The sequence below is a fragment of the Monodon monoceros genome, unplaced genomic scaffold, assembly GCF_005190385.1.
Source record: "Monodon monoceros isolate NGI ecotype Baffin Bay Population unplaced genomic scaffold, NGI_Narwhal_1 Super_Scaffold_5, whole genome shotgun sequence".
NCBI classification, from domain to species: Eukaryota; Metazoa; Chordata; class Mammalia; order Artiodactyla; family Monodontidae; genus Monodon; species Monodon monoceros.
This window is the reverse complement of record NW_021703782.1, coordinates 6,809,992-6,837,352: the sequence shown is the minus strand read 5'-3', so window position 1 is coordinate 6,837,352 and position 27,361 is coordinate 6,809,992. Positions and strand designations below refer to the sequence as shown.

General features: G+C 38.1%; 1 protein-coding gene across 2 annotated transcripts in view; it reads left to right on the top strand.

The window, feature by feature from the left end:
* Nucleotides 1–27,361, top strand: part of GLRA3 (glycine receptor alpha 3) — a 155,572-nt gene that overhangs the window by 107,897 nt on the left and 20,314 nt on the right. For both annotated transcript variants that reach the window (XM_029203388.1, XM_029203389.1), the window contains exons 6-7: nucleotides 13,318–13,455; nucleotides 15,529–15,743. In XM_029203388.1, the coding sequence (XP_029059221.1) occupies nucleotides 13,318–13,455; nucleotides 15,529–15,743 (353 nt within the window). The remainder of the gene's footprint in view (nucleotides 1–13,317; nucleotides 13,456–15,528; nucleotides 15,744–27,361) is intronic.

Sequence of the window (27,361 nt, the reverse complement as noted above, 5' to 3'; positions counted from 1 at the left end):
TGTCCTGGCTATTGTAAATAGAGCTGCAGTGAACATTGTGGTACTGACTTTCTGAATTATGGTTTTCTCAGGGTATATGCCCAGTAGTGGGATTGCTGGATCATATGGTAGATCTATTTTTGGTTTTTTGAGGAACCTCCATACTGTTCTCCATAGTGGCTGCATCAATTTACATTCCCACCAACAGTGCAGGAGGGTTCCCTTTTCTCCACACCCTCTCCAGAATTATTATAGTGCCTTCCTAGTCTCTACTCCAACTTTAGACAGCATTTAGGTGTTGCAAAACTGACGTTGGCTCACAGAGTCTGTTTGAATAGTTTGGGTCTATGAAATAAACTGATTAGTTCATAAATTTGAGCAGATCTGACCCTCCAACCCTCTGATAGGCAGACATAGAATGTTCTTTCACAACCTGGAGTTTATTCCAAAGAGGTAGCTGGGCAGATCCCTCCCATACCTCTCTCAGGGCAGAACCAAATATACACATTTTCCTCATTAAAATGGGCTCAAGATCAGGTCCTTTTCTGATTTTAGTTGAGATTTCTCACATGAACTTTAAAACACTGTACATTCAAGGCGTGGTAATTTTGTGAAGTTTTGAAAAATGTGAACAATGTTATCAGCATGATTGTCATTTGAGGAGACCAATTAGGAGTCACAAATTTTATTTCCACCATTATCCTAAGAGAGAGAGGGAGAAAGGTTACACTGACCGTCTATGATAAAGTCTTTTAGGTCTTCAGAGAGAAATGTAACCAAAGTACTAGTAGAATAATGGTGATAGGTTAGTTACACCAGAGAATTTTAGAGAAAGTGTAAATACTAAGAAAATAATTTAGCGCGCCTAAGAACTTAAATGAAACCGCATGTAACAACCTGGTTTATGGTAATATTATTCAAGTTAAATGCACAAATTATAAATTACAGTGTTTTAGTTAAATACATTTTGACATGGCAGTTGTTCCTTGTCAGGTTAATAAAATTTACTGCAGTAATATTTCTCCTGGCGATAGACAGCCAGCACCCACCAAGTGTGAGCATTTTCTTCCTTTTGTTTTTTAAATTCCACCTGTTCCTTAAGAACACAAGATTTGAAATCCCAGTCTCTTTCTCTCTCTCTCTTCCAATTGAGGAAGCTGGACCAAATATGATTCCAGTTCACTTTTAAAACTAAATGTGAATCTATAATTTACTAATAAATCTCAAACTTGTTTTGAACTTAAATGTTTGCGCAGCCCACATTTTCTCTTTAAATAAGTATTACTTTTATGATTTCCTCCTGGTATAAAGTATTAAGCAATAACCTATTTTCTTCTGTAGTCTTTTTTTTTTAACATCTTTATTGGAGTTAAAAAATGTTATGTTAAAAAATGGTGTGGGGCTTCCCTGATGGTGCAGTGGTTGAGAGTCCGCCTGCCGATGCAGGGGACACGGGTTCGTGCCCCGGTCCGGGAGGATCCCACATGCCGCGGAGTGGCTGGGCCTGTGAGCCATGGCCGCTGAGCCTGCGCGTCCAGAGCCTCCCTGTGCTCCGCGACGGGAGAGGCCACAGCAGTGAGAGGCCTGAGTACCGCAAAAAAAAAAAAAAGAAAAAAAAAAGTGTGTTAGTTTCTGCTGTATAACAAAGTGAATCAGCTATATGTATGTATATATCCCCATATCCCCTCCCTCTTGCATGTCCCTCCCACCCTCCCTATCCCACCCCTCTAGGTTGTCACAAAGCACCGAGCTGATCTCCCTGTGCTATGCGGCTGCTTCCCACTAGCTATCGATTTTACATTTGGTAGTGTATATATGTCCGTGCCACTCTCTCACTTCGTCCCAGCTTACCCTTCCCTCTCCCCATGTCCTCAAGTCCATTCTCTACATCTGCATCTTTGTTCTGTCCTGCCCCTAGTTTCGTCAGAACCGTTTCTTTTTTTTTTAGATTCCATATATATGTGTTAGCATATGGTATTTGTTTTGTTTTTCTCTTTCTGACTTTCTTCTGTAGTCTTTTAACCTATTTTTAAAAAATGACCGAAGATGAAATTTTTTAAAGATGATAATGGAATACATTTGAATGATGTGTTCAAAATCAGCAAATTTGTACTAGAAAATTTGAACAATAGAAAAACAAAGAGGGACATGATTTAACCTTGACTCACAACTGTCCTCACGTGTATTAACCCTTTTGGAGTTTGTCTCATGACCCTTTTTCCTTTACTCGTGTGTATGAGTGTGTGTGTGATTATGTATATATGTGATTATATGTGACCAAATATGATTCCAGTTCACTTTTAGAACTAAATGTGAATCTATAATTTACTAATAAATCTCAAACTTGTTTTGAACTTAAATGTATGCTCAGCCCACATTTTCTCTTTAAATAAGTATTACTTTTATGATTTCCTCCTGGTATAAAGTATACCTGATGACAGGGGTGACCATATAATTTATCATCAAAATGGGGACACTTAGGAGAATAAATGAAGGGCACCACATGTATTTAAATTTTTATATCTTTGTAATATATATTTATTAACTGACATGATTTTTATATTAGTGGATGAGTATCGTTCTAGGTTTTTAAATATAATCCGTCCTAAATCAAACCAAACTAATTTGGAATCATCTTTAAAGCTGCAATTTTGGTACTAAATTTGAAATTGTTGACACCATTAGTGGATCTTGCTATATAGACTATAATGGTTTTATTAAGAAAATAATCTGTATGCAGTTGAGATAGCTAAAGTACTTGATAATTTTAGAGCTTAATTTTACTTTTCTTTGTATTGAAGTAGGTAACTAGTTCAGCCCATATATTTTTACAGATATTGTCTCTGTCTTTGTCTTGAGTACCTTTTATCAAAAAATGTTTTTATAGAACAAAACTCAGTCAAATTAGTTGCTTTTATTTAGGAATCTTTTAAAATTCTTCACCTAATTCACACGCTGGAAAATAGGCCTTCTGAATTCCATTGAATTTCAATATAAGTTATCCAATTAAAAACAAGCAGTCCATCAATATAATTTTCTCATAATTTAATATATTCCAAAGCACATTTATTAAATAAATAATGAATAAATATTGTACAGCATTTGAGACTTCAGTGTTCTCCCTTACTATTGTAGGGATTAATCTCAATGTGTACCTGTTTAGAAACATCATATTTATAATTCCTATCTGATAAAAAGTTTCAGAATCTAAAATTTTAGTGCTCCATTCATAACATAATTTGATTAAATATTTCCAACTGATTTTGAACAAATGCAACCGAAATTTAGAGAACCTATTTACTGAGAGTTCAATACCATTGCAGAATATATAAGTTCATTTTTTTTAATAAGTTCATTTCTAAAGTACTTTCAAATGCTCAAATTTAAAAAAAAAATTTATCTGATGGCAAGCAGTAAATAGAGAAATGTGTTATGCCATGATGAAATATAATTTTTAATTCAACATCAGCTTTGTCACACAGAGAATTATAGTTCACTTAACTCGACGTTCCTATAAAAATGTAAAATTTAACAACTATCACTTCTCTTCAATTGATGGAATGGAGCAGAGCTTATGGATGTAAAATAAATCATATATGCATCGTTACTAATTTCAAGAATACTGCATCTCCATAGATTTTTCAATTTAGTAAGAACATAATTTTTAACATGGTGATGAGTTCCAACAAATATTTTATTCAGATCCATCACAAACAAGTGACATTTATTTTCAACGCTGAACTTTTTAAATGAATTTAACAGACTTTACAATAGAATTTACAGTGACATCACATACTTCATCCTCAACACATGTAATTCCAAAAGAATTAGATTTAAAAATCAAACTCATTTAAAATCATTTTAACCAATTTTCTCTTTGAAGCAGGAAATGATACTGAAACAAAACTGCCATCATTTAATTGCTTGCAAATTTCCTGTTATGCGCTTTTCCAAGAAAACCTGAAGTCAAAAAAGAGTGAAATTAATTCAGAAAAATAATCATTCGATCTAAATAAAAATTCAGTTTTCATAGAGTGATACGTAAATGTTCCCCCTGCAAACACACTTATCAAATGATCATCTTTGGGCAGTATTCCAAAAATGACTATATCTTTTGAAATAGATGCTGATATGTTTTCAGCTCATTTGTGTCTTGTGGCTTTTATGTGGACAGCACTATCCTTGTAGCCGCTTTCGTGAATGTTAAATATAAACAACATTTTGTTCAAGTTGCACCTTCACCATCAACTTTTTGTGTGAAATGGAAATTTGGTGCTTTCTTTTTCAGTAAATATTGAATTCTTTTAGCCATTGCAGCTAGGAGAGTTTATTACAAAATATGAGTGTTGCCAAATAATAAAATAAATGTTTGTAGGTTTTAAAGCATTCGGGTTACTTCCTATATGATCCTTAGCAGTACTAAGCTAGTAGTACTAAGCAGTACTCAGCTTTCAGTTACAACTAACATAATTTTCTGTGACACTTAGGCACTTTGACACTTCACACATGTCCCAGGTTTGTATACCAAGTGCCCAGAGCGGGTAACAAAGGTGAAAAGTACTGCCACTACTGCGATCAGGAGTTAGCTGCCCTTGAAATATTAGTTACTGAAGGGGTCTGATAAAGATAGAGGGACCATTGCTGAAGCGGGCTGTTTTACAGGTTTAACCTAATATTTCATACTCTATTATACTATGGGAGAATCTAGAAGTAAAATTGAAGATATACCAAACCAATAATGATGTATTTTCAAACAATGATTAATAATGATACCTAATCTAAAAATGAAGAATCTAGAACAACTGATAAGTCAGAGAGGACATAGGGGAGAAAAAAAAAGGTAATCTAGGGCTGTTTTGGCAAACGAAGATGTATGGTTAGAATTCTTATAACCAATTGACTCCTTTACTAAGAGAAAGGAAGAAAAAGGGAAATCCTGGAAGATTGAATATTTTTTCTCTTAAGACACTAAGCTCTCAAAAAACAACTGAGTCATTGTTTTTAAAAAATAAATTTATTTATTTATTTTGGCTGCTTTTGTTCGTTGCTGTGCACAGGCTGCTCTTCGTTGTGGTGCGCGGGCTTCTCATTGTGGTGGCTTCTGTTGTTACGGAGCACGGGCTCTAGGCACGTGGACTTCAGTAGTTGTGGCATGCGGGCTCAGTAGTTGTGGCTCCTGGGGTCTAGCACTCAGGCTCAGTAGCTGTGGCACACAGGCTTAGTTGCCCTGCGGCATGTGGGATCTTCCCGGACCAGGTCTCAAACCCGTGTCCCCTGCATTGGCAGGCGGATTCTTAACCACTGTGCCACCAGGGAAGTCCCTGAGTCATCTTTAAGTCTACCCCAATCAGATGGGATGGAGGCATCATATTAAGATACAAACAGTTGTAAATGATTGAAAACAAACACCCCTCTAGTTTTCACATCTGAGAATAGTAAATATTTAATTTAACACTGCTACACCTGAATAATTGTTACAGTCTTTCCTCTGGAAGGCTTTATCTGATTCTCCTTCTGCTCCTGTACTCCAGCTTAGTTTAGACCCCTTTCTGCACTCACATAGAACTCTGCTTATTCTCTATCAGGCTCTTCACAATCTGTTAGTTTATCTGTTTTATTGTCAGTTGCCACTGTTCTACGAGCATCTTGACTGGAGCTGGGCAGTTCCAGCCGTTTACCTAGGTACTTATATAGGGTAGGAACTCAACAATTATTTATTAAATTAATGAACTAGTTAAATTAATTCCAGGGCAACATTTCGGTAATAAAATTTTTTCTTGTTGGTAATATTTGAATATTTTTATAGATGAGATTTTTTAAAAATAGAGTTTTTAGAGCAGTTTAAGGTTCACAACAAAATTGATCAGAAATTGACAATTTCCCTTACAGTTCCCTACCCACCCCGCACATGCACATCCTCTGCTAGTGTCAACACCCCACACCAGAGTGGTGCGTTTATTATAATCCGTGGACCTACATTAGGGTTCACTCTTGGTGGTGTGCATTCTCTGAGTTTCGACAAATATGTAATGACATGTATTCCATTGTAGTATTGTACAGAATAGTTTCACTGCCCTAAATATCCTCTGTGCTCTGCCTATTCACTTCTTCCTCCCCCAGATCCCTGGTTACCACTGATCATTTTCCTGCCTCCATAGTTTTGCTCTTTCTAGAATGTCATGGAGTTGTAGCCTTTTCAGATTGATTGACTTCTTCCATTTAGTAAGATGCATTTAAGGTTCCTCCATGTTTTCTCATGGCTTGATAGCTCATTTCTTTTTAGTGCTGAATACTATTCCATCATCTGGATGTACTGCAGTTTACTTATCCACTTACCTGCTGAAGAATATCTTGGTAGCTTCTAAGTTTTGGCATGTACAAAGCTGCTATAAATTTCTATGTGCAGGTTTCTGTGTAGACATATGTTCGACTCATTTGGTTTTCAACTCATTTGATTGCTAGATCATATGGTAAGAGTATGTTTAGTTTTATAAGGATCCACCAAACTGTCTTCTGAAGTGGCTGTACCATTTTTTCATTCTCACCAGCAGTGAATTCTTGTTAGTCCACATCCTCTCGTCAGTATTTGGTGTTGTCAGTATTCTAGATTTTGGTCATTCTAGTAGGTGTGTTGGTTTCTTGTTGTTTTAATATGAAATTCTCTAATGACATAACAAGAATTTTTTAAAAGATTATAAATTTATATCTCCTGATATCTTACACAAGCCCCCTACCATTTCTTGTGTTTAATTAGAGTTTTTAAAAAACTATTTTCTTATCTAATGCCAGAGAAATTGGGAATTTGCATGAGGGCTTTTTTTCAGAGGGCTGGAAAAGATCTCAAGGAAAAATTACAATTCTTTCAAATATTGCAAACTTCCACAGCATATTAATTGCATATCTATTGAACCCATTTTTTGGTGCTTCAAACTATGATTCATTATTTAAATATATATCAGGAGTGTATTTTCTAAGATATTTGCGTGCACAAAATTATACACGTTTTAAAAAATTCTGCATACATCCATTGCAAGCTCTCCACTCGCCAAAGTTGATGAGAAGCCCAACATCATAAATTCTTCAGGACGCCCCCTCCTTCATAGTGTTAGGAAACAGTGTCTGGGTTTATGTGAGTCTTGAACCAAAGTCTTTGAGGCTATTATGGCCATGCTGCCGCTTCTCCACATGGACATCAATGTCGTTGCCAGAGGCTGAACATTGGGTTGCGTTCTGCTATGGCCCACTCTCGACTAGCCCCAGAGGTACCACTCAAGAAGTTCAGGCTCCAGAAGCTTTTTCTGCATCTCAAGATTATACCTACGTCTTACTTTCCCGCACCACAGATATTCACACTGCTATGGTCCACTTGATGTTCTACAACCCCCTCCCCCCAGTTATAGTGCCGCATGCAATTGGCACAAGTTTTTAATGTTTATACATGCTTAGATAGCTTTCTACACTTTATCTTTGATTCCTTTGATCAGTCTGTCTGTTTCTTTAACAGTAACTAATCCTTTCCTATTCTTATTTATTTTTTTTTGCGGTACGCGGGCCTCTCACTGTTGTGGCCTCTCCCGTTGCGGAGCACAGGCTCCGGACGCGCAGGCTCAGCGGCCATGGCTCACGGGCCCACCATGGCTCACGGGCCCAGCCGCTCCGCGGCATGTGGGATCTTCCCGGACCGGGGCATGAACCGGTGTCCCCTGCATCAGCAGGCGGACTCTCAACCACTGCGCCACCAGGGAAGCCCTCCTATTCTTTTTTTGTAGTGTATTTTAATTAGATTTATAAGGCTATATTCAATGATATCATAAAATCAGAGGGCTGGAAAAGGCTTTGGAGTTCATCTATTTTAACTAACACAACGATTAAGGGTCTCATAACATTCCTGACAGATCATTTCCTAGCCTCTGCTTGAGGGAAACTTGTTACCTTACCAATTCCACTGTGAAATTCTTTTAGAACATTCTCACTTACACTTATTTAGCTGAAATGTGCCTTCTTGAACTTCCTGTTTGTTACTTTTCTGTCTTCACCTTTCTCTTCCCAAGGTGAAAATTCTCTGATCCTTCCTATAGCTTTTTTTTTTCCTTTATATATTATCTCCCTTGATAATCTCAGATAGTCTATAATTTTAATATCATCCTTAGGTAGGTGACTCTCAAACTTATAACTACAATCCTGATCTCACTTTCAATGTATAGGTCCGTGATTTCAACAATTTTCAACATATAAATCAACGTTCAAACTTGTTAGCAACACCTGCGTCTCCTGCTAGCATCTTAAATTCAGTGTACCCGCAAGTAAACCCATCAGATACAAACACACAAGCCCATCTTCCTCCTTTCCCTTTATCTATTTCTAATTCAAACAGTCAACCTCCTCGTACACGTTACATACTATTTTAGGTACTGGAAAAATATGTCAGTGACTAAAATAGAATAATCTCTGTTTTTATAAAGTTTAAATTCCAGGAGGCTAGATAAAAAATAAACAAAATAAAAACTTGATGACTGTATACCATGGCAGGCAAAGAGTAGTTCAAAGGAAAAAAATAAACAGGAAAGGGTAATGTAGACTCATTGGAAGAAAAGTATTTTATAAGATGGTCAGAGAAGGCTACTCTACTGACATGACGTAAGCAAAGACTGTGGCATAGCTACTTGTCAGTGACTTAGACTTGAAACTTTGAAAAGTTCTTTAACTTCTTATTTTCCCTTAACTATATATTTAATTAATTTCCAATTTTGACAAAATGATCTACTGAAGTATTACCTCTACCTTATATTCCTGAAGAACCATTGAGGAAGAATGAAAATTTTTTCTTTACCTTCTCAAGAATGCAGATAAACCTGTTAAAATTTAATTTATTTTATTGTGTTCAAAACACTTAGCATGAGATCTACCTTCTTAACAGATTTTTAGGCGTACAATACATTATTGTTGAGTGTAGGTATGAGGCGATACAGCTGATCTCTAGAACTTATTCATCTTGTTTGACTAAAACTTTATGCTTGTTGAGTATTCTCATTTCCCCATCCCTCAGCCCCTGACAGTCACCATTCCATTCTTTAATTCTATGAATCTGATAATTTAAGATGCCTCGTACAGGTGAAGTCATGCCGTATGTGTCTTTCTGTGGCTGGCTTATTTCACTCGGCACAATATCCTTGAGCTTCATCCATGGTGCCGCAAAAACTAAAAATAGGACTACCGTGTGATCCAGTAATCCTACTTCTGGGTATTTATCACAAGAATTGAAATGAGGATCTTGAAGAAATACTAGCACTACTGTGGTCATTGTAGCACTGTTCACAGTAGCCAAGATGTGGGAATAAGCTATATGTCCATTGACAGACGAATGAACAAAAAATGTAATATATACATACAGTGGGGTACTATTCAGCCTTTAAAAAGAAGGAAATTCTGTAATATGGGGGAAAAACCCTTAGTTTCTGAAGGTGGTAATTTCTTAAATCTTGGTTGCAATGTGAAATTGGAAACCATAGCAATGAACTCTTCTTTTTTTGTTGTTGAAGTATAATTGATTTACAACATGGTGGTAGTTTCAGGTGTATAGTAAAGTACAGCAAAATAATCTGAAAAAAATATGAATATATAACTAAATCACTTTGCTGTATATTTTTCAATGAACTCTTCATGCTCTTGTAAATTAAAATCTGTTTGTGTCTTGAACGTTAAATGGATCTTTTGCCTATGCATGATTTTTAACATCATGCTTTGATCATTTGGAAAACATTAGCTTAATGAGTTATTCAGATATTCCAAACATTGACACATGACATTATACAATATTGAAAAGTCACATCTGTTAATATCACCGCTGAGCTCATCAAAAAAATCTTTAAGTATTGGGAAAATAATTTTTCCAAAATTTAATGTTAAGTAGAAAGCTCAAAACCTACCATTGACAACAAATACTGTCAGTTGTTTCCCTCAACACGATAGGTTCACTCACTTCTTTTATTTTCAAGAAAATGATTGGCCATATACCTAATTGTAATAACCGCAGTTTGCCAGTCATTTTTTTTTCAAGTAAAAATGGTGTTTCGAGCAAAACCAGCTGGTTTACTTGCAAATCAATCACACCAGTGCTTTCCCTTAAAAGAACCATCGTGTTACAACGTGCAGCTGAAGTGCTTTATCCGTACTTCCCATTCCCATACACAGAATATTAAAAGGACATTTATATAAGGGTCAGAATTTACTAAGATTGTAATTGTTATTGTTTCATCAAGGATTGAGGACATTCTTAAATAAAATGGCATTGTTTATACTGCAAGATACGGCAGTAAAGAATACAATAACGACTAGCACAGTTTGCAGCCACCACTTTTATTCTAAAGCACTAGAAGTTTTACTTACTGTGTTTTCACCATCTGGACCAACGTCAACACAAGAAAAAAGGCAGATAATGTCTTATGAATATGAAAGCAGTTTGGATTTTGTGAATCCCATGAGAAGGTTCTACTAGAGTAATGTTTCTAAAGCACAATTTTTGTCATGTCACTCCCCTGCTCAAAAGATTTCAATTGTTTATCATTGCCCACAGGGAATTTTAAAAAATCAAACTTTGCAACCTGGAGTGTAAATTTTACATAATCTTACATTAATTCATCTTTTTATTCCATATGCTTCTTCATGCAAACTGGCTCTAGATAAATAAAGTTATTGCTATTCCTATTATAAACCTTGGGAGTTTGTGGTTTCTTTCAACCAATTATACTGTTTCCTTTGCCTGAGTGCCTCACTGTCTCTCACGTTCTTTATATGCTGGTCTTGCCTTTCTTCAAGGTGCAACTCAAATGAGGCTTAAATGGCTATTATAGATCCCTCTTCTGAAAGCACATAGCAGTTTGAACCTCCCCCTTGCCACTTATCTTCTACCTGGTAATAGCACCTCACATCCCATGAAACCCAGTAGGATGCCTTACATATGGTCTGTGCCGAACAAATACTTGTTGAAGAAACAAGTGTTTGCTTGCATTGAGTCATTTGTTTACACGTTTCCCTGCAGCTACCCTATGAGACTGTTGGCTGAAGGTAGGGTTAATGCTTTTGTTCCCTCAATGAAGTATTCCTTGTTGTGGAACTCATTATGGTACAAGGCCATTCAGCTCACAGCCTGAATCTCATTAGCCGGTCTCTTCACCTTGGCAATTCTCAGAATTGTATAAAGTTCTGCCAACCAAAAGCATAAGGATGCTAAAACACTGTGAACTGTGTAGAAAAGTACTGATTTTTTTTAAAAGTTATGTTTGAAGGCTTATTGAGGCAAAATTACCATTTAGTTAATTTCCTTGAACATCCACTTAGTTACTTAGAATAAAAGCATTACCGCCTAAAATTGTCATTTCACTATTTTCCTTCTGGTTTCAAACTTAAATATTTTATGGACCTTAAGGAAATAGCATAGCTTGATTAGGATATGCCCATGCCTAAATCACTTAGTGTGCATGATTATTTGACACAAGAGCAAGCTGAGTATGCTGTCTATAAATTGCATCAGAGACTAACTAAGCCTTGTCTTTGAGGGAATTTCAGAGAGCTACTTTGTTTTCATAGAAAACCCTAAGAAAAACTTAGAACATAAAAACAAAACAGGGTTTCAGTTCATTTCTCCATTTATCTGTCTAAATTGGGAAATATCTCACATATTTTTGTCTTCAGGGATTGCACATATGGAAGAATAGGGTACTTGTCTTACCTGGAAGTAAATAAGAATCAGTGCCTATTTTCCTTTTGATCCTTGAGAAATGTGCATCTATTTTCTCTTTAGGTAAGATGGTATAGACAATGGATATATCAAAAGACTTACAAATAAAAGTGAAAGCCTTCTGTTATTAGCCACCAAATCATTAATTGCAGGGTTCAATGAAATGTATTCCAGTATAAGCAAGTCAAACATAAGTCCTTGCTGTGCTAAGTCCAATGGTCTAGAGGACAGTCTTGCAGGTCTTCTTATCTGTCCTGGAACCAGAATTCAGGCGTGTCCCCTTCAGTCTGGAGGACTTTACAACCTCTACCAAATAGCGCTTGCTCCGTAATGAGCCATCATACGGATGCTGCTGCTGCTAAAGCCACCTTTCCCATAGCCAGTGGAGTGGATGTCGTGAGGTGTGCCCACGGGTCAGGAGGGTGGGCTGGGCATCTGGCTCTAGTCACTATAACCACAGCTGGATCAGATTCAGCTCTTTCGGAGATGGCTTCCAGGTATTGCGGGAGGAAGAAGGGTGATCAGTTCCCTTCCAGACACCTCGCCCTGCTCAGCCTAATCTTCCCCGCGCCAGCTGTTTCTAATCATGCACACAGCCCCTTGTCGACAACATTAGCTACCAGAGAATTTGTTTGGGACACTTTCCCTTGTTTGCCGCTTGCTTCATGCACCTAGAGCTTCTGCTTCCTTTACCTGGCCCCTTGCCTTAGTTCAGAGGCCAGACTGTGCTGCTTCCTCTCTTCCTACCTCCGGGGCAGCTGTGAACTCTGACCACCTGCAATCTTCCCCACAGGTGAAGTTCCCTTTGACTCCTTCTCTGCAACGGCCTTCAAGTGCACCTTTCAACAGCTTCTCACTCAGAGGGAAGAAAAAGATCAAATTCTGCTTTCCTTAGATACCATTCCTATAGACAGATGACATTTTAATTTGCTAAAAGACGCTGGCTAATTACAAAATACATTCGTGAATTCTAGTCAGAATTCACTCATGCTATGTGCAAGAGTTTATCCCTCCACAAACGTGGATTTTCTTTGTATACTGATTTTCCCTGAACAGCAGACATTTCTATCTAAGATATCCTTTTGTCCATTTTGGGACTCGGGACGTAGAAGCAGATGCCATAAACTGAAATAGTTAATGATTAAACCAAGAAAGGTATCAGCTCTGGTTCGTTCCCTCCATGGATGTTATAGTTTAGGTCATTTCCTAACCTGTGATGATTTCAGTTTTTGTTGAAAGGGTCCTGAATAATTTGAGAAAAGGTGAGGAGAGATCTCATGGAGTGGAACCAAAATGAATTGCTGAGTTAATGCAGTAGCTGCCCATCCCAAGGAAAGAATGTATATGCCTATTCTTTAAGGTTCCTACATGCCATGCCATACTTATTATTAGCCTACTACATTCTCTTACATTATTTGATAAATATTCTGTATGAAGAGACTTCAGTAGACTGGAATTGTGCCATGCATAGCTCAATCAATAGAGTTAAGGTGACACTGTTTGGTCTTCCCATCCTATGGGAACACTACAAGTGATTATTTTAAATTTCACTCCTTTGAATGCCCTTTTCGCTATAAATATTTTTATTATGTTTTGCCTAGTTGGGTACACAATGAATGATCTCATTTTTGAATGGCAAGATGAGGCACCTGTGCAAGTGGCAGAAGGACTCACTTTGCCCCAGTTTCTGTTGAAAGAAGAGAAAGATTTACGATACTGCACTAAACATTACAACACAGGTAGGAGTTGAGTGTTCTTCATTATACTTATGACTTGCGGTTTTATGATATTCAGATGTTTCTTAATTATAGCGCCAAGTTAATTATTTTAACAATTTATAGCTGAATTTTTTTTATAGTCATAGAGCAGAGAATGGATGTCTTTGAAACTTACGGAAGCTTTGACTCATCACATCTTGTTATATAATTGGTTTGTATGGAAAAAAAGAAATGCTTGGTGTTCAATTATATTTAACTAATTTCTTTTGTTGTGAAATGCCTATAGTTACATAGTAATGATGTTTCCAAAAAAGTTCCTTTAATTTCTATGTGAGTGATAAAATGTACTTTTTAACTGTCCTGTAGCTGTAAACATTGTGTTTGCTTAAAAAATGAAAGAGGTCACTTTTTTTTTTAAGGCTTCACTTGCCTAAATTTTTAGTTTAGCCACAATGTCATGCATTTCAAGATATTGTTACTAAGCACCTACTACTCACATTGACACAGTAGCCTTTTACCTTTGAGAATAAATATCAGATACAGTCATCAACATCAAGGACTGCAAGACTTGTACCTTCATGTTATTTGTTCACTTCTCTCACAACTGGAACTGGCTATTTCCGTAATATCTCTTCTAATTGCCTAATCTACAAGTTCCCTTAAACTGCCCACAGATGATGCATCACTCCAAAGTGGTGAGCGCGTGGCCTCCCACTAGCATCTGTGGCTGCTCTTATTATTTCCATATAGTAACTATGATTTTTCTTGGGCTCAACATTTCCAGAATTGTGACCTGGCCTTTCACTATATAGTCAGCCCTCCATATCCATGGGCTCACATTCAAAGATTCAACCAACTGGGGATTGAACATATTGGGAAAAAAAATTCCAGAAAAGTTCCAAAAAGCGAAGTTCTCCCTGTACCATTTGTTAAGGAGACCATGCTTTCCCTGTTGAATAGTCTCAGTCCTTTGTCTAAAGTCAATTGACCATAAATGATCAGTTCTTGACTTTCAATTCTATTCCATTAATCTGTATATCTTTACTTATGACAGTACCATATTCTGTGACTATTGTAGATTTGTAGCAAGTCTTGAAATTGGGAAGTGTGAGTTCACCAAATTTGTTCTTTTTTTCCCTCAAGGCTATTTTGGCTATTGTAGGTCCCTTGCATTTTCATACTAATTTTAAGATCAGCCTGTCAATTTCTGCATAAAAGCCAGTTGGGATTTTGATAGAAATTGCAATAAATTTGTAGATCAATATGGGAAGTATTGCAATCTTAACCATATTAACTCTTCTGATTAATGACTACAAAATGACTTTCTATTTATTTTGATCTTCTTTAATTTTGTTCAACTGTGTTTTGTAATTTTTAGTGTAGAAGTTTTATACTTTTTTGTTAAATTTATCTCTAAATATTTTATTTTATTTGGTTCTTGTAAATGGAATTGTTTTCTCAATTTAATTTTTGGATTTTCCATTGCTAGTGTACAGAAACACAATTGCTTTTTGTATACTGATAGTGTATCCTGTAACGTTGCTGAACTCTTCAGCTCAAGTAGATTTTTAGTGAATTCTTTAGGATTTTCTAAATACAAGGTAATGGCTTCAACTTATAGAGATAGTTTTACTGCTTTCTTTTCAGTCTAAATGACTTTTATTTGTTTGCCTAATTACCCTGGCTAGAACCTCAAGGTACAGTGTTTAAAAGAAGGTATAAAAGCAGACACGAATCAAGTGAAATAATAGACATTTTAGTACTTTGCAAGTATGAAGTGCTAATCAAATGTGAAGTAATAAGATTATATATTATTTCCTGAAATAGTACACTGTTCTATTACATTGCTTCTAGGTGCTAACAGAAAAATGAGAAAACTATTTTTCAGAAAACAATTTGCATATATGATTTGGGATCCCATTTCATTATAACTTTATAATTATACAGAAATAATAGTTATATAATTTCATTATAATTGTATAATTATACAGAAAGGTGTAGGGCAAAATTATGATGAAAACAAAATTGTGACATTTGCTGCAATAACAAAGACCTATTTTTACCAATTACTGCATTTATTTCACAACCAATTAGGAAAGTTTACATGTATAGAAGTGCGATTCCATCTTGAACGACAAATGGGCTACTATCTGATCCAGATGTACATTCCCAGTCTCCTGATTGTCATTCTCTCCTGGGTTTCATTCTGGATCAATATGGATGCTGCTCCAGCCAGGGTAGCCTTGGGAATAACCACCGTGCTGACTATGACTACACAGAGTTCAGGATCACGAGCTTCCTTACCAAAGGTAAGTGCGCTAAATGGGCACACACGCATATTTGCACTAATATGTATACATATCATTATCCATTTTGGCCAGATCTTTTTCAGTAGTATTTACAGTTGGTCCCTGATTTACCATGGTTCGACTTAATGATTTTTTTGACTTTTATATGGTGTGAAAGTGATAGGCATTCAGTAGAAACCACACTTCGAGTTTTGAATTTTGATCTTTTGCTTGGCCAGTGACGTGTGGTATCTGCTCTCATGATGCTGGGCAGTGGCAGCTACAGCTCCTGTCAGCCACGTGATCAGGAGGGTAAACAATGATATACTCACAACCCTTCTGTACCCAGACAACCATTCTGTTTTCCACGGTCAGTACAATATTCAATAAATTACATGAGACAGTTAACACTTTATTATAAAATATGCTTTGTGTGCTTTAAAGATGTGCTGAAATAAAACATAGGAATACCTTTTTATGCATTTAGCAACATAGCAATAGAAAATTATTTTCTTTTTCTAAATGAAAAAATTTCTAAGAGAGAAATTTCTACTGTCTAAATTAAGTAATCCTGTCTGACCTCCAACAAGCTTCACTATTCTTTTCATTACAATGATGTACGTTAATGTAATAAAATCATATTCACTTTCCTGGTGCATTTGATGCTATCTCCCTGCCATGCCAAGTAAATTATAAATCTGCTGTCATGGCTTCCTTACCCCTTACTATGAATTGCATCCTCTGGCTCAATTTATTCAATTAAAAATGTCTAAATAAATAAAAGTTGCTGGCAGGATATTTTATCACTAAAAATGTTACTTACTATCAGAAGAACTTGATATTTAACAATGCTCACTGTGCCTTGCTAAGATTTAATGGTTGTCTTTCAAAATAAGGTTTACTTTTATTAACACATAATTGTCTTTTCAAAATGATCTGTATCAACTAGTGTTTTATAAAATATCATCCAAATGAAAATTTTAAATCTGTTTATAAGATTAAATGCTTTTCTATATACGGATAAATGTCTCAAGGGCTCTGAGTAATAGTTGAAGTTCCATAGTCAATTTGTAAATGAAATTGCCAGTTTACTCATCGATTTTTTTCTCCACGAGCTAAACAGAAATGAAAGCTCATTCATTCCGTAAGTTGTTATCCAGATAGTGGGGCACTTCAGTGATTCATTTAAGGAAATTACAGTTTCTGTGAGGCAGAGCAAAAAGGCATCTGGATACAGAGATGAAAGCAGAATTGGGAGAGCATGAAGGTTTGGGTGGAGGAAACAGAAATAAAGAAAGCAATAAATTAAAAAAACAGAACAGAGACAGGAGTTTTTTTTGTTTTTTTTTTTTTTAAGGAAAGAAAGGTCTGAGATGACTTCATAGTTTTTCTCAAGAAGTTTTTTTTAAAGGCATTAATTTCACCGTGATCTCAGGGAAGGAATAAATTTTCAATCATTAGCTCAAATACACACATAGATATATAGAAAACCTCTCCATCTCTCAGATCATAGAGACACTGGAAATATGATAACAGATTTAAAGAATTGATTAGCAAACAGATATCTTAAGAGTTGGTGATTATATCATCTTAGGCTTTGTGATAGTTAAGGAATGGGTTATGTACAGACATTATGTACATTATAATTCAGGGTGACATATGCTGAAGTCCCAGAATAAACAAGAATTATCCTATTGGATGAGATCATTCAAAAGAGTAGAATTCTCTTGCAAAATGCAATCTTGATTCTATGATTTGGAAAGGCAAGGGGCGAGGACTCACACTTGCATTTAGGAATAGGAGTCTGAAACCATGCACCTTAAGATCTGCTATTCTCAACCTCACAAAAGAACCCTCAAATGCCTGAAAATCTTGCCACAGAAACATCCACCATTCTCATACTGACAAAAATCCAGGAAGGAGGAAAACAAAATTAAATTCAGGAAAACAATAGGGGATTATCAGACACAGGAGGAAGAAACAATAAATCACTAATTTATGATAATCGCTTAGTGTTCTGTCCAGGCTCTCTGCCAATGCATCTCTTGTAGATAAGAAGGAGCTTGGAAACTGGTCAAGTAAGACCCAAAGTAGAAAATCTCAGAGAATGTACTTGAGCCAACGCCTTGTGAACTACAGACCTGAGATTCCTTGCTGATATTTCCTGTTGCACTGGCTTCTGCAGTGTCATAAATCAGGCATGTAATAGCCCACAGCAAGAAGACTCCTATGATTCATTTCTTGGAACTTGGAGCAATCTGGCATTTCCGCAGTGCCTGCATTAGGTGGCCAGAAGAGGGTAACAATGCATCCCATGGCCAGCATTTTTTCAAAGTTGCAAAACTTAGGAACACTTCCTAACATTGTGTATTTGGAGGCGAGTGAGTGAGAAGAAATTGCAGTGATCATAGAGCCATATCGTGGAGGGTTTTATAGAAGTTGGTAAGGATTAAGTTTATTTTGGATGGAGTTTGCAAGAATCTTAATAGGAAGAGGTAAAAATGGAAGCAGAGATACTACCAAGAAAACTATAGCTCAGAGCAGAGGATGGTCTGGCTAGATTGGTAGTCGCAGAGATGGAGAGTAGCAGATGGATTTAGAAAGAGGTAGATTTTTTTTTTTGAGAAAATCTCAAATAGAGATGAAATAGATAGGGTTTGCTTATGAACTGGACTTTGAGGAGTAAGGGAAAGGTGGGAGTCAAGGGTAGCCTTAGGCTAAGTAACTGGGCAAGTAGTGGTAATAGTTACTCATGGGGAAGGCTGGGGGAGGTAAGAGTTCTGTGGTTGAACATGTTAAGTTTGAGATGTTTATGACGGTCACATGGAATCATCAGAAAGGACACCCAAGCCTCAGACTTCAAGGAGTAAACTACAGATGCATAGGGAAGCAGACCACAGATGGTTCTTCTAAGAGTAAAAGAAAGTCCAGAAAGAGGGGGAAAGAAGATGTATTTGTGGTTGGCCCTCCTCCTCCAGTTGGAAATGGACCTGCATATTCAAAGTCCCTTCTCTCCTTTCCTCTTCTAGGTCCATCTCTCCCCCACACGCAGAATAGGTTAGACAGCTCAGTTAAAAGCTAGACGCACTCACCCCAAAACTTTTCCCCCAAACTCGTTGAGATTCCCAACATTTTGTGATTTTTTTTTTTAGATGTGAAAAGCAATCCTCCTTGGGAGAATTAGATTTTAATCAGGGGTCAAAAAGAGGATAGTATTAGTCACTGAACTATTTTTGAGTATATATTTGATTTACACTGATACATAGTTAAGATCCTGGCACTGAGGGAATTATATTTTTTATTAAGTGTAGGGATGGGTAAGAATAGAGAAAATCATAGGAGGGACAAAATATCATTTTAATTTGTAAACTATGATTCTAGAAAGAATTGCTTTAGAAAACTCTGGGAAGATCTGGGTATACAGCAATATTTTCCCCCATTCAACTTGTTTGTGAACCCCACCAGGGGTAGCTTTTTGAGAGGACAGACTATGTCTTACATACTTTTATCCTCAGAGCCTGAATCAGTACATGATATGGGCCTACTGAGTAAATGTCATGCAGATGTTTAAAGACAGTGTGAGCTTTTAACCTTTACTCCATCGTTAACTTGAAAAGCAAGAATATGCCATTTTTTCATCTCTCTCAAAAAGAATGTAAAAACTCAATTGAATTACTCTTTACTTATGTAGAATCATATATTCCCCTGAGAATCACCAAATTAATGAAAAAGAATTTAACTATTGCCATGTATCTACTGTACAGTATAATAAAAACATTGGTTCTCAGAAAACATAACAATAGCTTTCACATTTTTTTTAACATCTTTATTGGTGTATAATTGCTTTACAATGAATGGTGTGTTAGTTTCTGCTGTATAACGAAGTGAATCATCTATACGTATACATATATCCCCATATCTCCTCCCTCTTGCGTCTTCCTCCCACCCTCCCTATCCCACCCCTCTAGGTGGTCACAAAGCACTCATATTAAGTTTTTATTCTTCATAAAGACACCAACTACAGAAGTGATTACAGCTGTCAGAACATATAAATCTAACTGCTATATTTATATTTGGATGCCATGATTGTGTGGGCACACAAAGATCTACATGACATTACACTGAAAAGACGGGATGGGAAGGAAAATGAAGTATTTGTATTCACTACTCTGTTCTTTTCTAATTAGCTCTCATTCTTCTCAAAAAAAATACCCTGCAGTTTTAAAGGAGAGTAAATTGTAAATATCAGCGGTAATTAAATTGGGCGACAGGCAATGGATTCCAATCTTTATAACCAGGATAATTAATCATGATAAAATCCAGTATACACATATTCAGGACACCAGAAGCAGACTTTCTCTGTTTTCTAATAACATTGCAAAGTAGAATAAATGCAGATTTTTCTGGAAAAAAAAACTTTCTTCTGGAAAGAAGTCTACAGAACCTATGATGCTTATATTCCTTTCCCTACATTATAAAACTTAATTTTTAAAAAAATTATTTATTTTTGGCTGCGTTGGGTCTTCGTTGCTGCTCGCGGGCTTTCTCTAGTTGCGGCAAGTGGGGGCTGCTCTTCGTTGCGGTGCACGGACTTCTCATTACGGTGGCTTCTCTTGTTGCGGAGCACGGGCTCTAGGTGTGTGGGCTTCAGTAGTTGTGGCTCGTGGGCTCTAGAGTGCAGGCTCAGTAGTGGTGGCACACGGGCTTAGTTGCTCCGCGGCATGTGGGATCTTCCCGGACCAGGGCTGGAACCCGTGTCCCCTGCAATGGCAGGCAGATTCTTAACCACTGCGCCACCAGGGAAGTCCCTAAAACTTATTTTTTAGAATGAAAAAGATAAAGCCTTGCAGTAAACCAGCTCTGCACATTCAAATGGTAATTTATCAAGCTAATCTGGTCCCAGATTATCACATGGCAAGTAGTCAATGGTCTCCCAGCTCATAAAAACACTTCATTATAGTTAATGTGAGAATGTTGCTGGGGAGACTTTCATTGTATTTCTGAGGATAAAATGTTTCCCTGATCTAGTTTTGCTTCTGCAGAGCAATTATTTTGTTTTTATGCGGTAATTACAGTGCTCATAACTCCTTTTCTACATTGTCTTTTAGGAAGCTGATTGCTAGATTTTCAGATCAGAACCAACAAACATATAGGACATTACAGCATGTATTTTATGTACTGACTTCACTCTTAACTCTCAGATAAAAGTTGAAGAGGCTGCAATATTAAGATACAGAGAGTTATTTCTACTTAGTGTGTTCACAGTTGTTAACTTACGGTGGTAGCTTCAATAGAAGCAGCCTAATAACCAGGTGATATATTGATACAATAGTAGTTGAGTTTATGGCTCTTTAGCCAGATTAGCTGTCTTTCGATCCTAGCTTTGCAACTTGGTAGCTGCCTTAGTCTGTTCAGGCTGCTATAACAGAATACCATAGATGGGCTGGTTTATAGACAACAGAAACTTATTTCTCACAGTTCTGGAGGCTGGGAAGTTCAAGATCAAGGTACTGGCAGATTCAGTGTCTGGTGACGGCCTGCTTCCTAGTTCATAGCTGGTGATCTACTAGCTGTGTTCTTTCATGGTGGAAGGGGCAAGGGAGCTCTCTGAGGTCCTTTTTTTTTTTTTCCTCGGTACGCGGGCCTCTCACTGTTGTGGCCTCTCCCGTTGCAGAGCACAGGCTCCGGACGCGCAGGCTCAGCGGCCATGGCTCATGGGCCCAGCCGCTCCGCAGCATGTGGGATCTTCCCGGACTGGGGCACGAACCTGTGTCCCCTGCATCGGCAGGCGGACTCTCAACCACTGCGCCACCAGGGAAGCCCTCTGAGGTCCTTTTTATAAGGGTCCTGATCTCATTCATGAGGGCTCCACCCTCATGACCTAATCACCCCTCAAAACTCCAACCTCCTAATACCATCACTTTGGGGGTTTTAGTTCAACACTGGGACTTTGAAGGGACACATTCAGTCTATAGCAGTAGCTATGTGACAAGTTATTTTACATGTCCCAGTCTCCTCATCTTTGAAATGGGAATAGTTTCCTCAACCATTGTGGGGATTAGAAGTGTTACTACTAAGAATACTCAGTAGTTTTATGGACACTACTAAGAATATTCTTGGCATGTTAGTTATTATAATTATTTCTGTAATAATAAATGGCCAATGATGGCAAGTCACTTCACATGGTTCAATCAGTTGAACATTATCTGAGAGCCCATAGTATAACGAGCACTGTGTTGGGTCCTAGAAATACAAAGGCAAATAAGATCTGGCCCTTGTCTTAGCTCACAAGATATATTAGCCTAAAAGGAGAAAGATATGTAAATGGATAATGTTGATACAGTGGGGCCAGGTCAATAATAAGATGAATTATTTGTTGTTTGCTATCAACACATAGTTTGCTAAAATATCAATATAGATCTTTCACCTTGAAATCCTCAAGAACATACTCATTTTTGAATCCTCCTAACCAAAGTTTTTGGAAAATAGCCCTTAGGGATTGTGGAACAGAGTCATTGGCTGAAGGGGGGACATTTAAATGATGCTATCCAGCAGTCACCTTATAAGAACTACCCACGGATAAACATCGTTACAACTGTGATGAGTGACCTGAGACAAGGGTTCTAGGAGCAAAGCTGAGGTAGGAAGGCAGGAAGGGGCTGTACGGTTCTGGGCATTTGTAGGTTTCCTTGAGAATGTCGTTTTTAAGCTGAGACCTGAAGGATTAACCAGTAGTTACACAAAGGAAGGAATGTTCAGAAGTTACTTGTCCAGAAGTTAACTTGTCCAGAAGTTAACAAGGAGTTCAAAGCTGCTGAGTCAGGATGGAGCTTGTCAATCGCTTTCAGGTGCCAAGAACTGAAGGAAGGAAAGTAGAGCACAGTAAGCCAGTAAGAAAGTGGCCTGAGATGGTAACTGTCAGATCTGCAGAGAGGCCTTTGCAGATCATCCCCAACTAACACAGCCCCCCTCACACTGTCCTTCTCTTCCCATTACCCTATTGTAGTTTCATTCTTGCAGTTCTCTTAAATTATCTTTATTTATGTGATTATTTTTTACTGTATGTTTTCCCCCACTTGAATGTAGGTTCAATTAAAGATGTATCTTGTCTGTCTTCCTCATCTCTGTAACTTCAGCACTAGGAGAAACTGCGAAACAGGTTATTGTGGTGGAGATCAGTGCGATGGCAGTAGGAGAGGACAGAAAATGATACATTTGAGAAACAGCAAAAAGGTAGGATTCCCAGGCTTGGGTCTTTGATATGAGAGAATCCTAGAGTTGGAGGTGAACAGCCACGAACAGCATACCGCCTTTTCACCAGGAGGAAGTGGCCGTTGTGTGTGTTTGCTGTTCATTTGGCTGAGTCTGGTAGGGATTCATAGCTTCTTTTTAAGTCAGATTAAGTCTGAGGTACATGTGCCATCCAAAAGGTACTGTCAGGTAAGAACGTGGTTAGAGAGGGGTTCAGTCAGGAAATGGAGATTTGCAGGCCCTGAGCACAGAGGAGGAGCTGAATCCATGGAAACAGGTAAGGGCTAGAAGTGAGAAGTGTCAGTGTGAGAATAGAAGGGGCACAGGCCATGTCTCTGAGGATCTCAGGAAGGGGAGGAAAGGCCCGCGGAGCCAAGTGGGGTGGGGTGGAGGGAAGAAACCCGGAGAATGTGGGTCAAGGAGCCACAGGAAGAGCGTGCTTTGAGAGAAGGAGGTGGTCTTCCGCACGTGGCTTTGGATTGGTTTCCAAGACAACAGTCTTCCTGCCTGGTGCGTCTAATTAGCAGATACTCAGGTTTCATTTTCTCATACTCATATGTCCAAGGAGTCACACTGAGGAGAGATGGCTGCTTAAAATAGAGTCAGGGTTCCAATAGCACGGTGGACGATGGGACTTCAGCAAGGTGGTCCAGAGGGATGGGCTGGTTTAGAGTGAGACTGCCCCAAAGGACAGAGGTGACAGCGGGTGGAAAGAAGGTGATATTCTGAGTCACAGAGGGAGTGAGTCGTGTGTTGTGAATACATCGTGAACGTGTTGGCGTAGGAACTGCTGCTTTATTTTGAAGTTACTAGCGCTAGAGTTCCAAACTTCCCAGGGCCTGTGCTTGCTGTCCGCGGAGGGGCAGAGACGATGGAGGAGAAAGAGAGTTGAAGTTGGTGATGGGAGTCAGGAGAGGATGAGGAAGATAGACTTTTCAGGCTCAACGCTCAGGTACGGATCACAGGCAGCAGAAGGCTGGCTGCACAGATGATGTTTGCATAGGTCTATTGTCATTGAAAACAGTCATCGGGTTCATTTGGAAGTTAAATATCTGATTTAATCTCTTTGGTCATGTTATTATAGATCCAGGTTGTTAAAAAATGCACACACACTCTATGAGTTATATTCTTCCAGGAAGGGTGTAGCTTGAGACTGTGCCTTTGAAAGCTGTATTATATCTTCCAGGACTGTATGTATTTGAGGGCAACCAGAAATTTCTGACATAATTGCAGAGCTCATGAGATTTAAATCTACACTTTACAAAGAGCTGGACACTCAGCACAGCACTAGAATAAATTGAAGGCATACATCTCTTTGCTCAGTAGAGGTCATTCTGATCAGTAGAAATCACACTTAAGATGCAGGAGGACTGACATGGCCCGCCTGAGCTGAGGTGTTGGCAGCAGCCATTCCGTACTAGTAACTCCAGTCAGAAGAGCTGGGTGCACATGGCCCCCTGTGAGCAAGTGAAACCTGACTAAGCACAAAGGGGAAAAAAAAAAGCCATCACAGAGCTGTGACTATTTTCAAGGCTAATCTTTTTCTCTGTGGAACACTGCCTTTGGGGCAAAACAAGGAAGAAGCAGGTGATTCTAATGTGCGGCGCAGGACAGCCACTGCAAGCCAGCTTCTCCAACTCTGAAGGCATGCCAGCCATGTGGCTGACAAGGTCTTGATGATCCGGCCGGGTGTCAGGCCTGAGCCTCTGAGGTGGGAGAGCCGAGTTCAGGACATTGGTCCACCAGAGACCTCCTGGCCCCATGTATTATCAATCAGCAAGAGCTCTCCCAGAGGTCTCCGTCTCAACGCTAAGACCCAGCTCCACTCAACACAGCAAGCTACAGTGATGGACACCCTATGCCAAACAACTAGCAAGACAGGAACACAACCCCACCCATTAGCAGAGAGGCTGCCTAAAATCATACTAAGTTCACAGACACCCCAAACACACCACCGGACACAGTGCTGCCCAAGAGAAAGACAAGATCCAGCCTCATCCACCAGAACACAGGCACCCATCCCCTCTGCCAGGAAGCCTACACAACCCACTGAACCAACCTTACCTATTGGGGGCAGACACCAAAAACAATGGGAACTACGAACCTGCAGCCTGCAAAAAGGAGACCCCAAACACAGTAAGGTAGGGAAAATTAGAAGACAGAGAAACACACAGCAGATGAAGGAGCAAGGTAAAAACCCACCAGACCAAACAAATGAAGAGGAAATAGGCAGTCTACCTGAAAAAGAATTCAGAGTAATGATAATAAAGATATCCAAAATGGACAAATACATAGAAAAGCACAACCTTCTAAGACTGAACCAGGATGAAATAGAAAATATACACAGACCAATTACAAGCACTGAAATTGAAACTGTGAATAAAAATCTTCCAACAAACAAAAGCCCAGCACCAGATGGCTTCACAGGCGAATTCTATCAAACATTTAGAGAAGAGCTAACACCTATCCTACTCAAACTCTTCCAAAATATAGCAGAGTGAGGAACACTCCCAAACTCATTCTATGAGGCCACCATTACCCTAATTCCAAAACCAGACAAAGGTGTTACCAAAAAAGAAAACTACAGGCCAATATCACTGATGAACATAGATGCAAAAATCCTCAACAGAATACTAGCAAACAGAATCCAGCAGCACATTAAAAGGATCATACACCATGATCAAGTGGGGTTTACAGGAATGCAAGGATTCTTCAATATATGCAAATCAATCAACGTGATACACCATACTAACAAATTAAAGGAGAAAAACCATATGATCATCTCAATAAATGCAGAAAAAGTTTTCAACAAAATTCAACACCCGTTTATGATAAAAACTCTCCGGAAAGTAGGCATAGAGGGAACTTACCTCAACATAATAGAGGCCATATATGACAAACCCACAGCCAACATCATTCTCAATGGTGAAAAACTGAAACCATTTCCACTAAAATCAGGAAGAAGACAAAGTTGCCCACTCTCACCACAATTATTCAACATAGTTTTGGAAGTTCTAGCCACATCAGAGAAGAAAAAGAAATAAAAGGAATCCAAATTGGAAAAGAAGAAGTAAAGCTGTCACTGTTTGCAGATGACATGATGCTATACATAGAGAACCCTAAAGATGCTACCAGAAAACTACTAGAGCTCATCAATGAAATTGGTGAGGTAGCAGGATACAAAATTAATGCACAGAAACCTCTTGCATTCCTATGAAAAATCTGAAAGAGAAATTAAGGAAACACTCCCATTTACCATTGCAACAAAAAGAGTAAAATGCCTAGGAATAAACCTACCTAAGGAGACAAAAGACCTGTATGCAGAAAACTATAAGACACTGATTAAAGAAATTAAAGATGATACAAACAGATGGAGAGATACAACATGTTCTTGGATTGGAAGAATCAACATTGTGAAAATGACTATATTACCCAAGCAATCTACAGGCTCAATACGATCCCTATCAAACTACCAATGGCATTTTTCACAGAACTAGAACAAAAAATTTCACAATTTGTATGGAAATACAAAAGATCCCGAAAACGCAAAGCAATCTTGAGAAAGAAAAACGGAGCTGGAGGAATCAGGCTCCCTGACTTCAGACTATAGTACAAAGCTACAGTAATCAAGACAGTATGGTACTGGCACAAAAACAGAAATACAGATCAATGGAACAGGATAGAAAGCCCAGAGATAAACCCACGCACATTAGGTCACCATATCTTTGATAAAAAGAGGCAAGAGTATACAATGGAGAAAAGACAGCCTCTTCAATAAGTGGTGCTGGGAAAATTGGACACCTATATGTAAAAGAATGAAATTAGAACACTCCCTAACACCATACACAAAAATAAACTCAAAATGGATTAAAGACCTAAATGTAAGGCTGGACACTATAAAACTCTTAGAGCAAAATATAGGCAGAACACTCTATGACATAAATCACAGCAAGATCCTTTTTGACCCTCCTCCTAGAGAAATGGAAATAAAAACAAAAATAAACAAATGGGACCTAATGAAGCTTAAAAGCTTTTGCACAGCAAAGAAAACCATAGACAAGATGAAAAGACAATCCTCAGAATGGGAGAAAATATTTGCCAATGAAGCAACTGACAAAGAATTAATCTGCAGAATATACAAGCAGCTCATGCAGCTCAATATCAAAAAAACAAACAACCCAATCCAAAACTGGGTAGAAGACCTAAATAGACATTTCTCCAAAGAAGATATACAGACTGCCAACAAACACGTGAAAGGATGCTCAACATCACTAATCATTAGAGAAATGCAAATCAAAACTACAATGAGGTATCACCTCACACTGGTGAGGATGGGCATCATCAAAAAATCCACAAACAATAAATGCTGGAGAGGGTGTGGAGAAAAG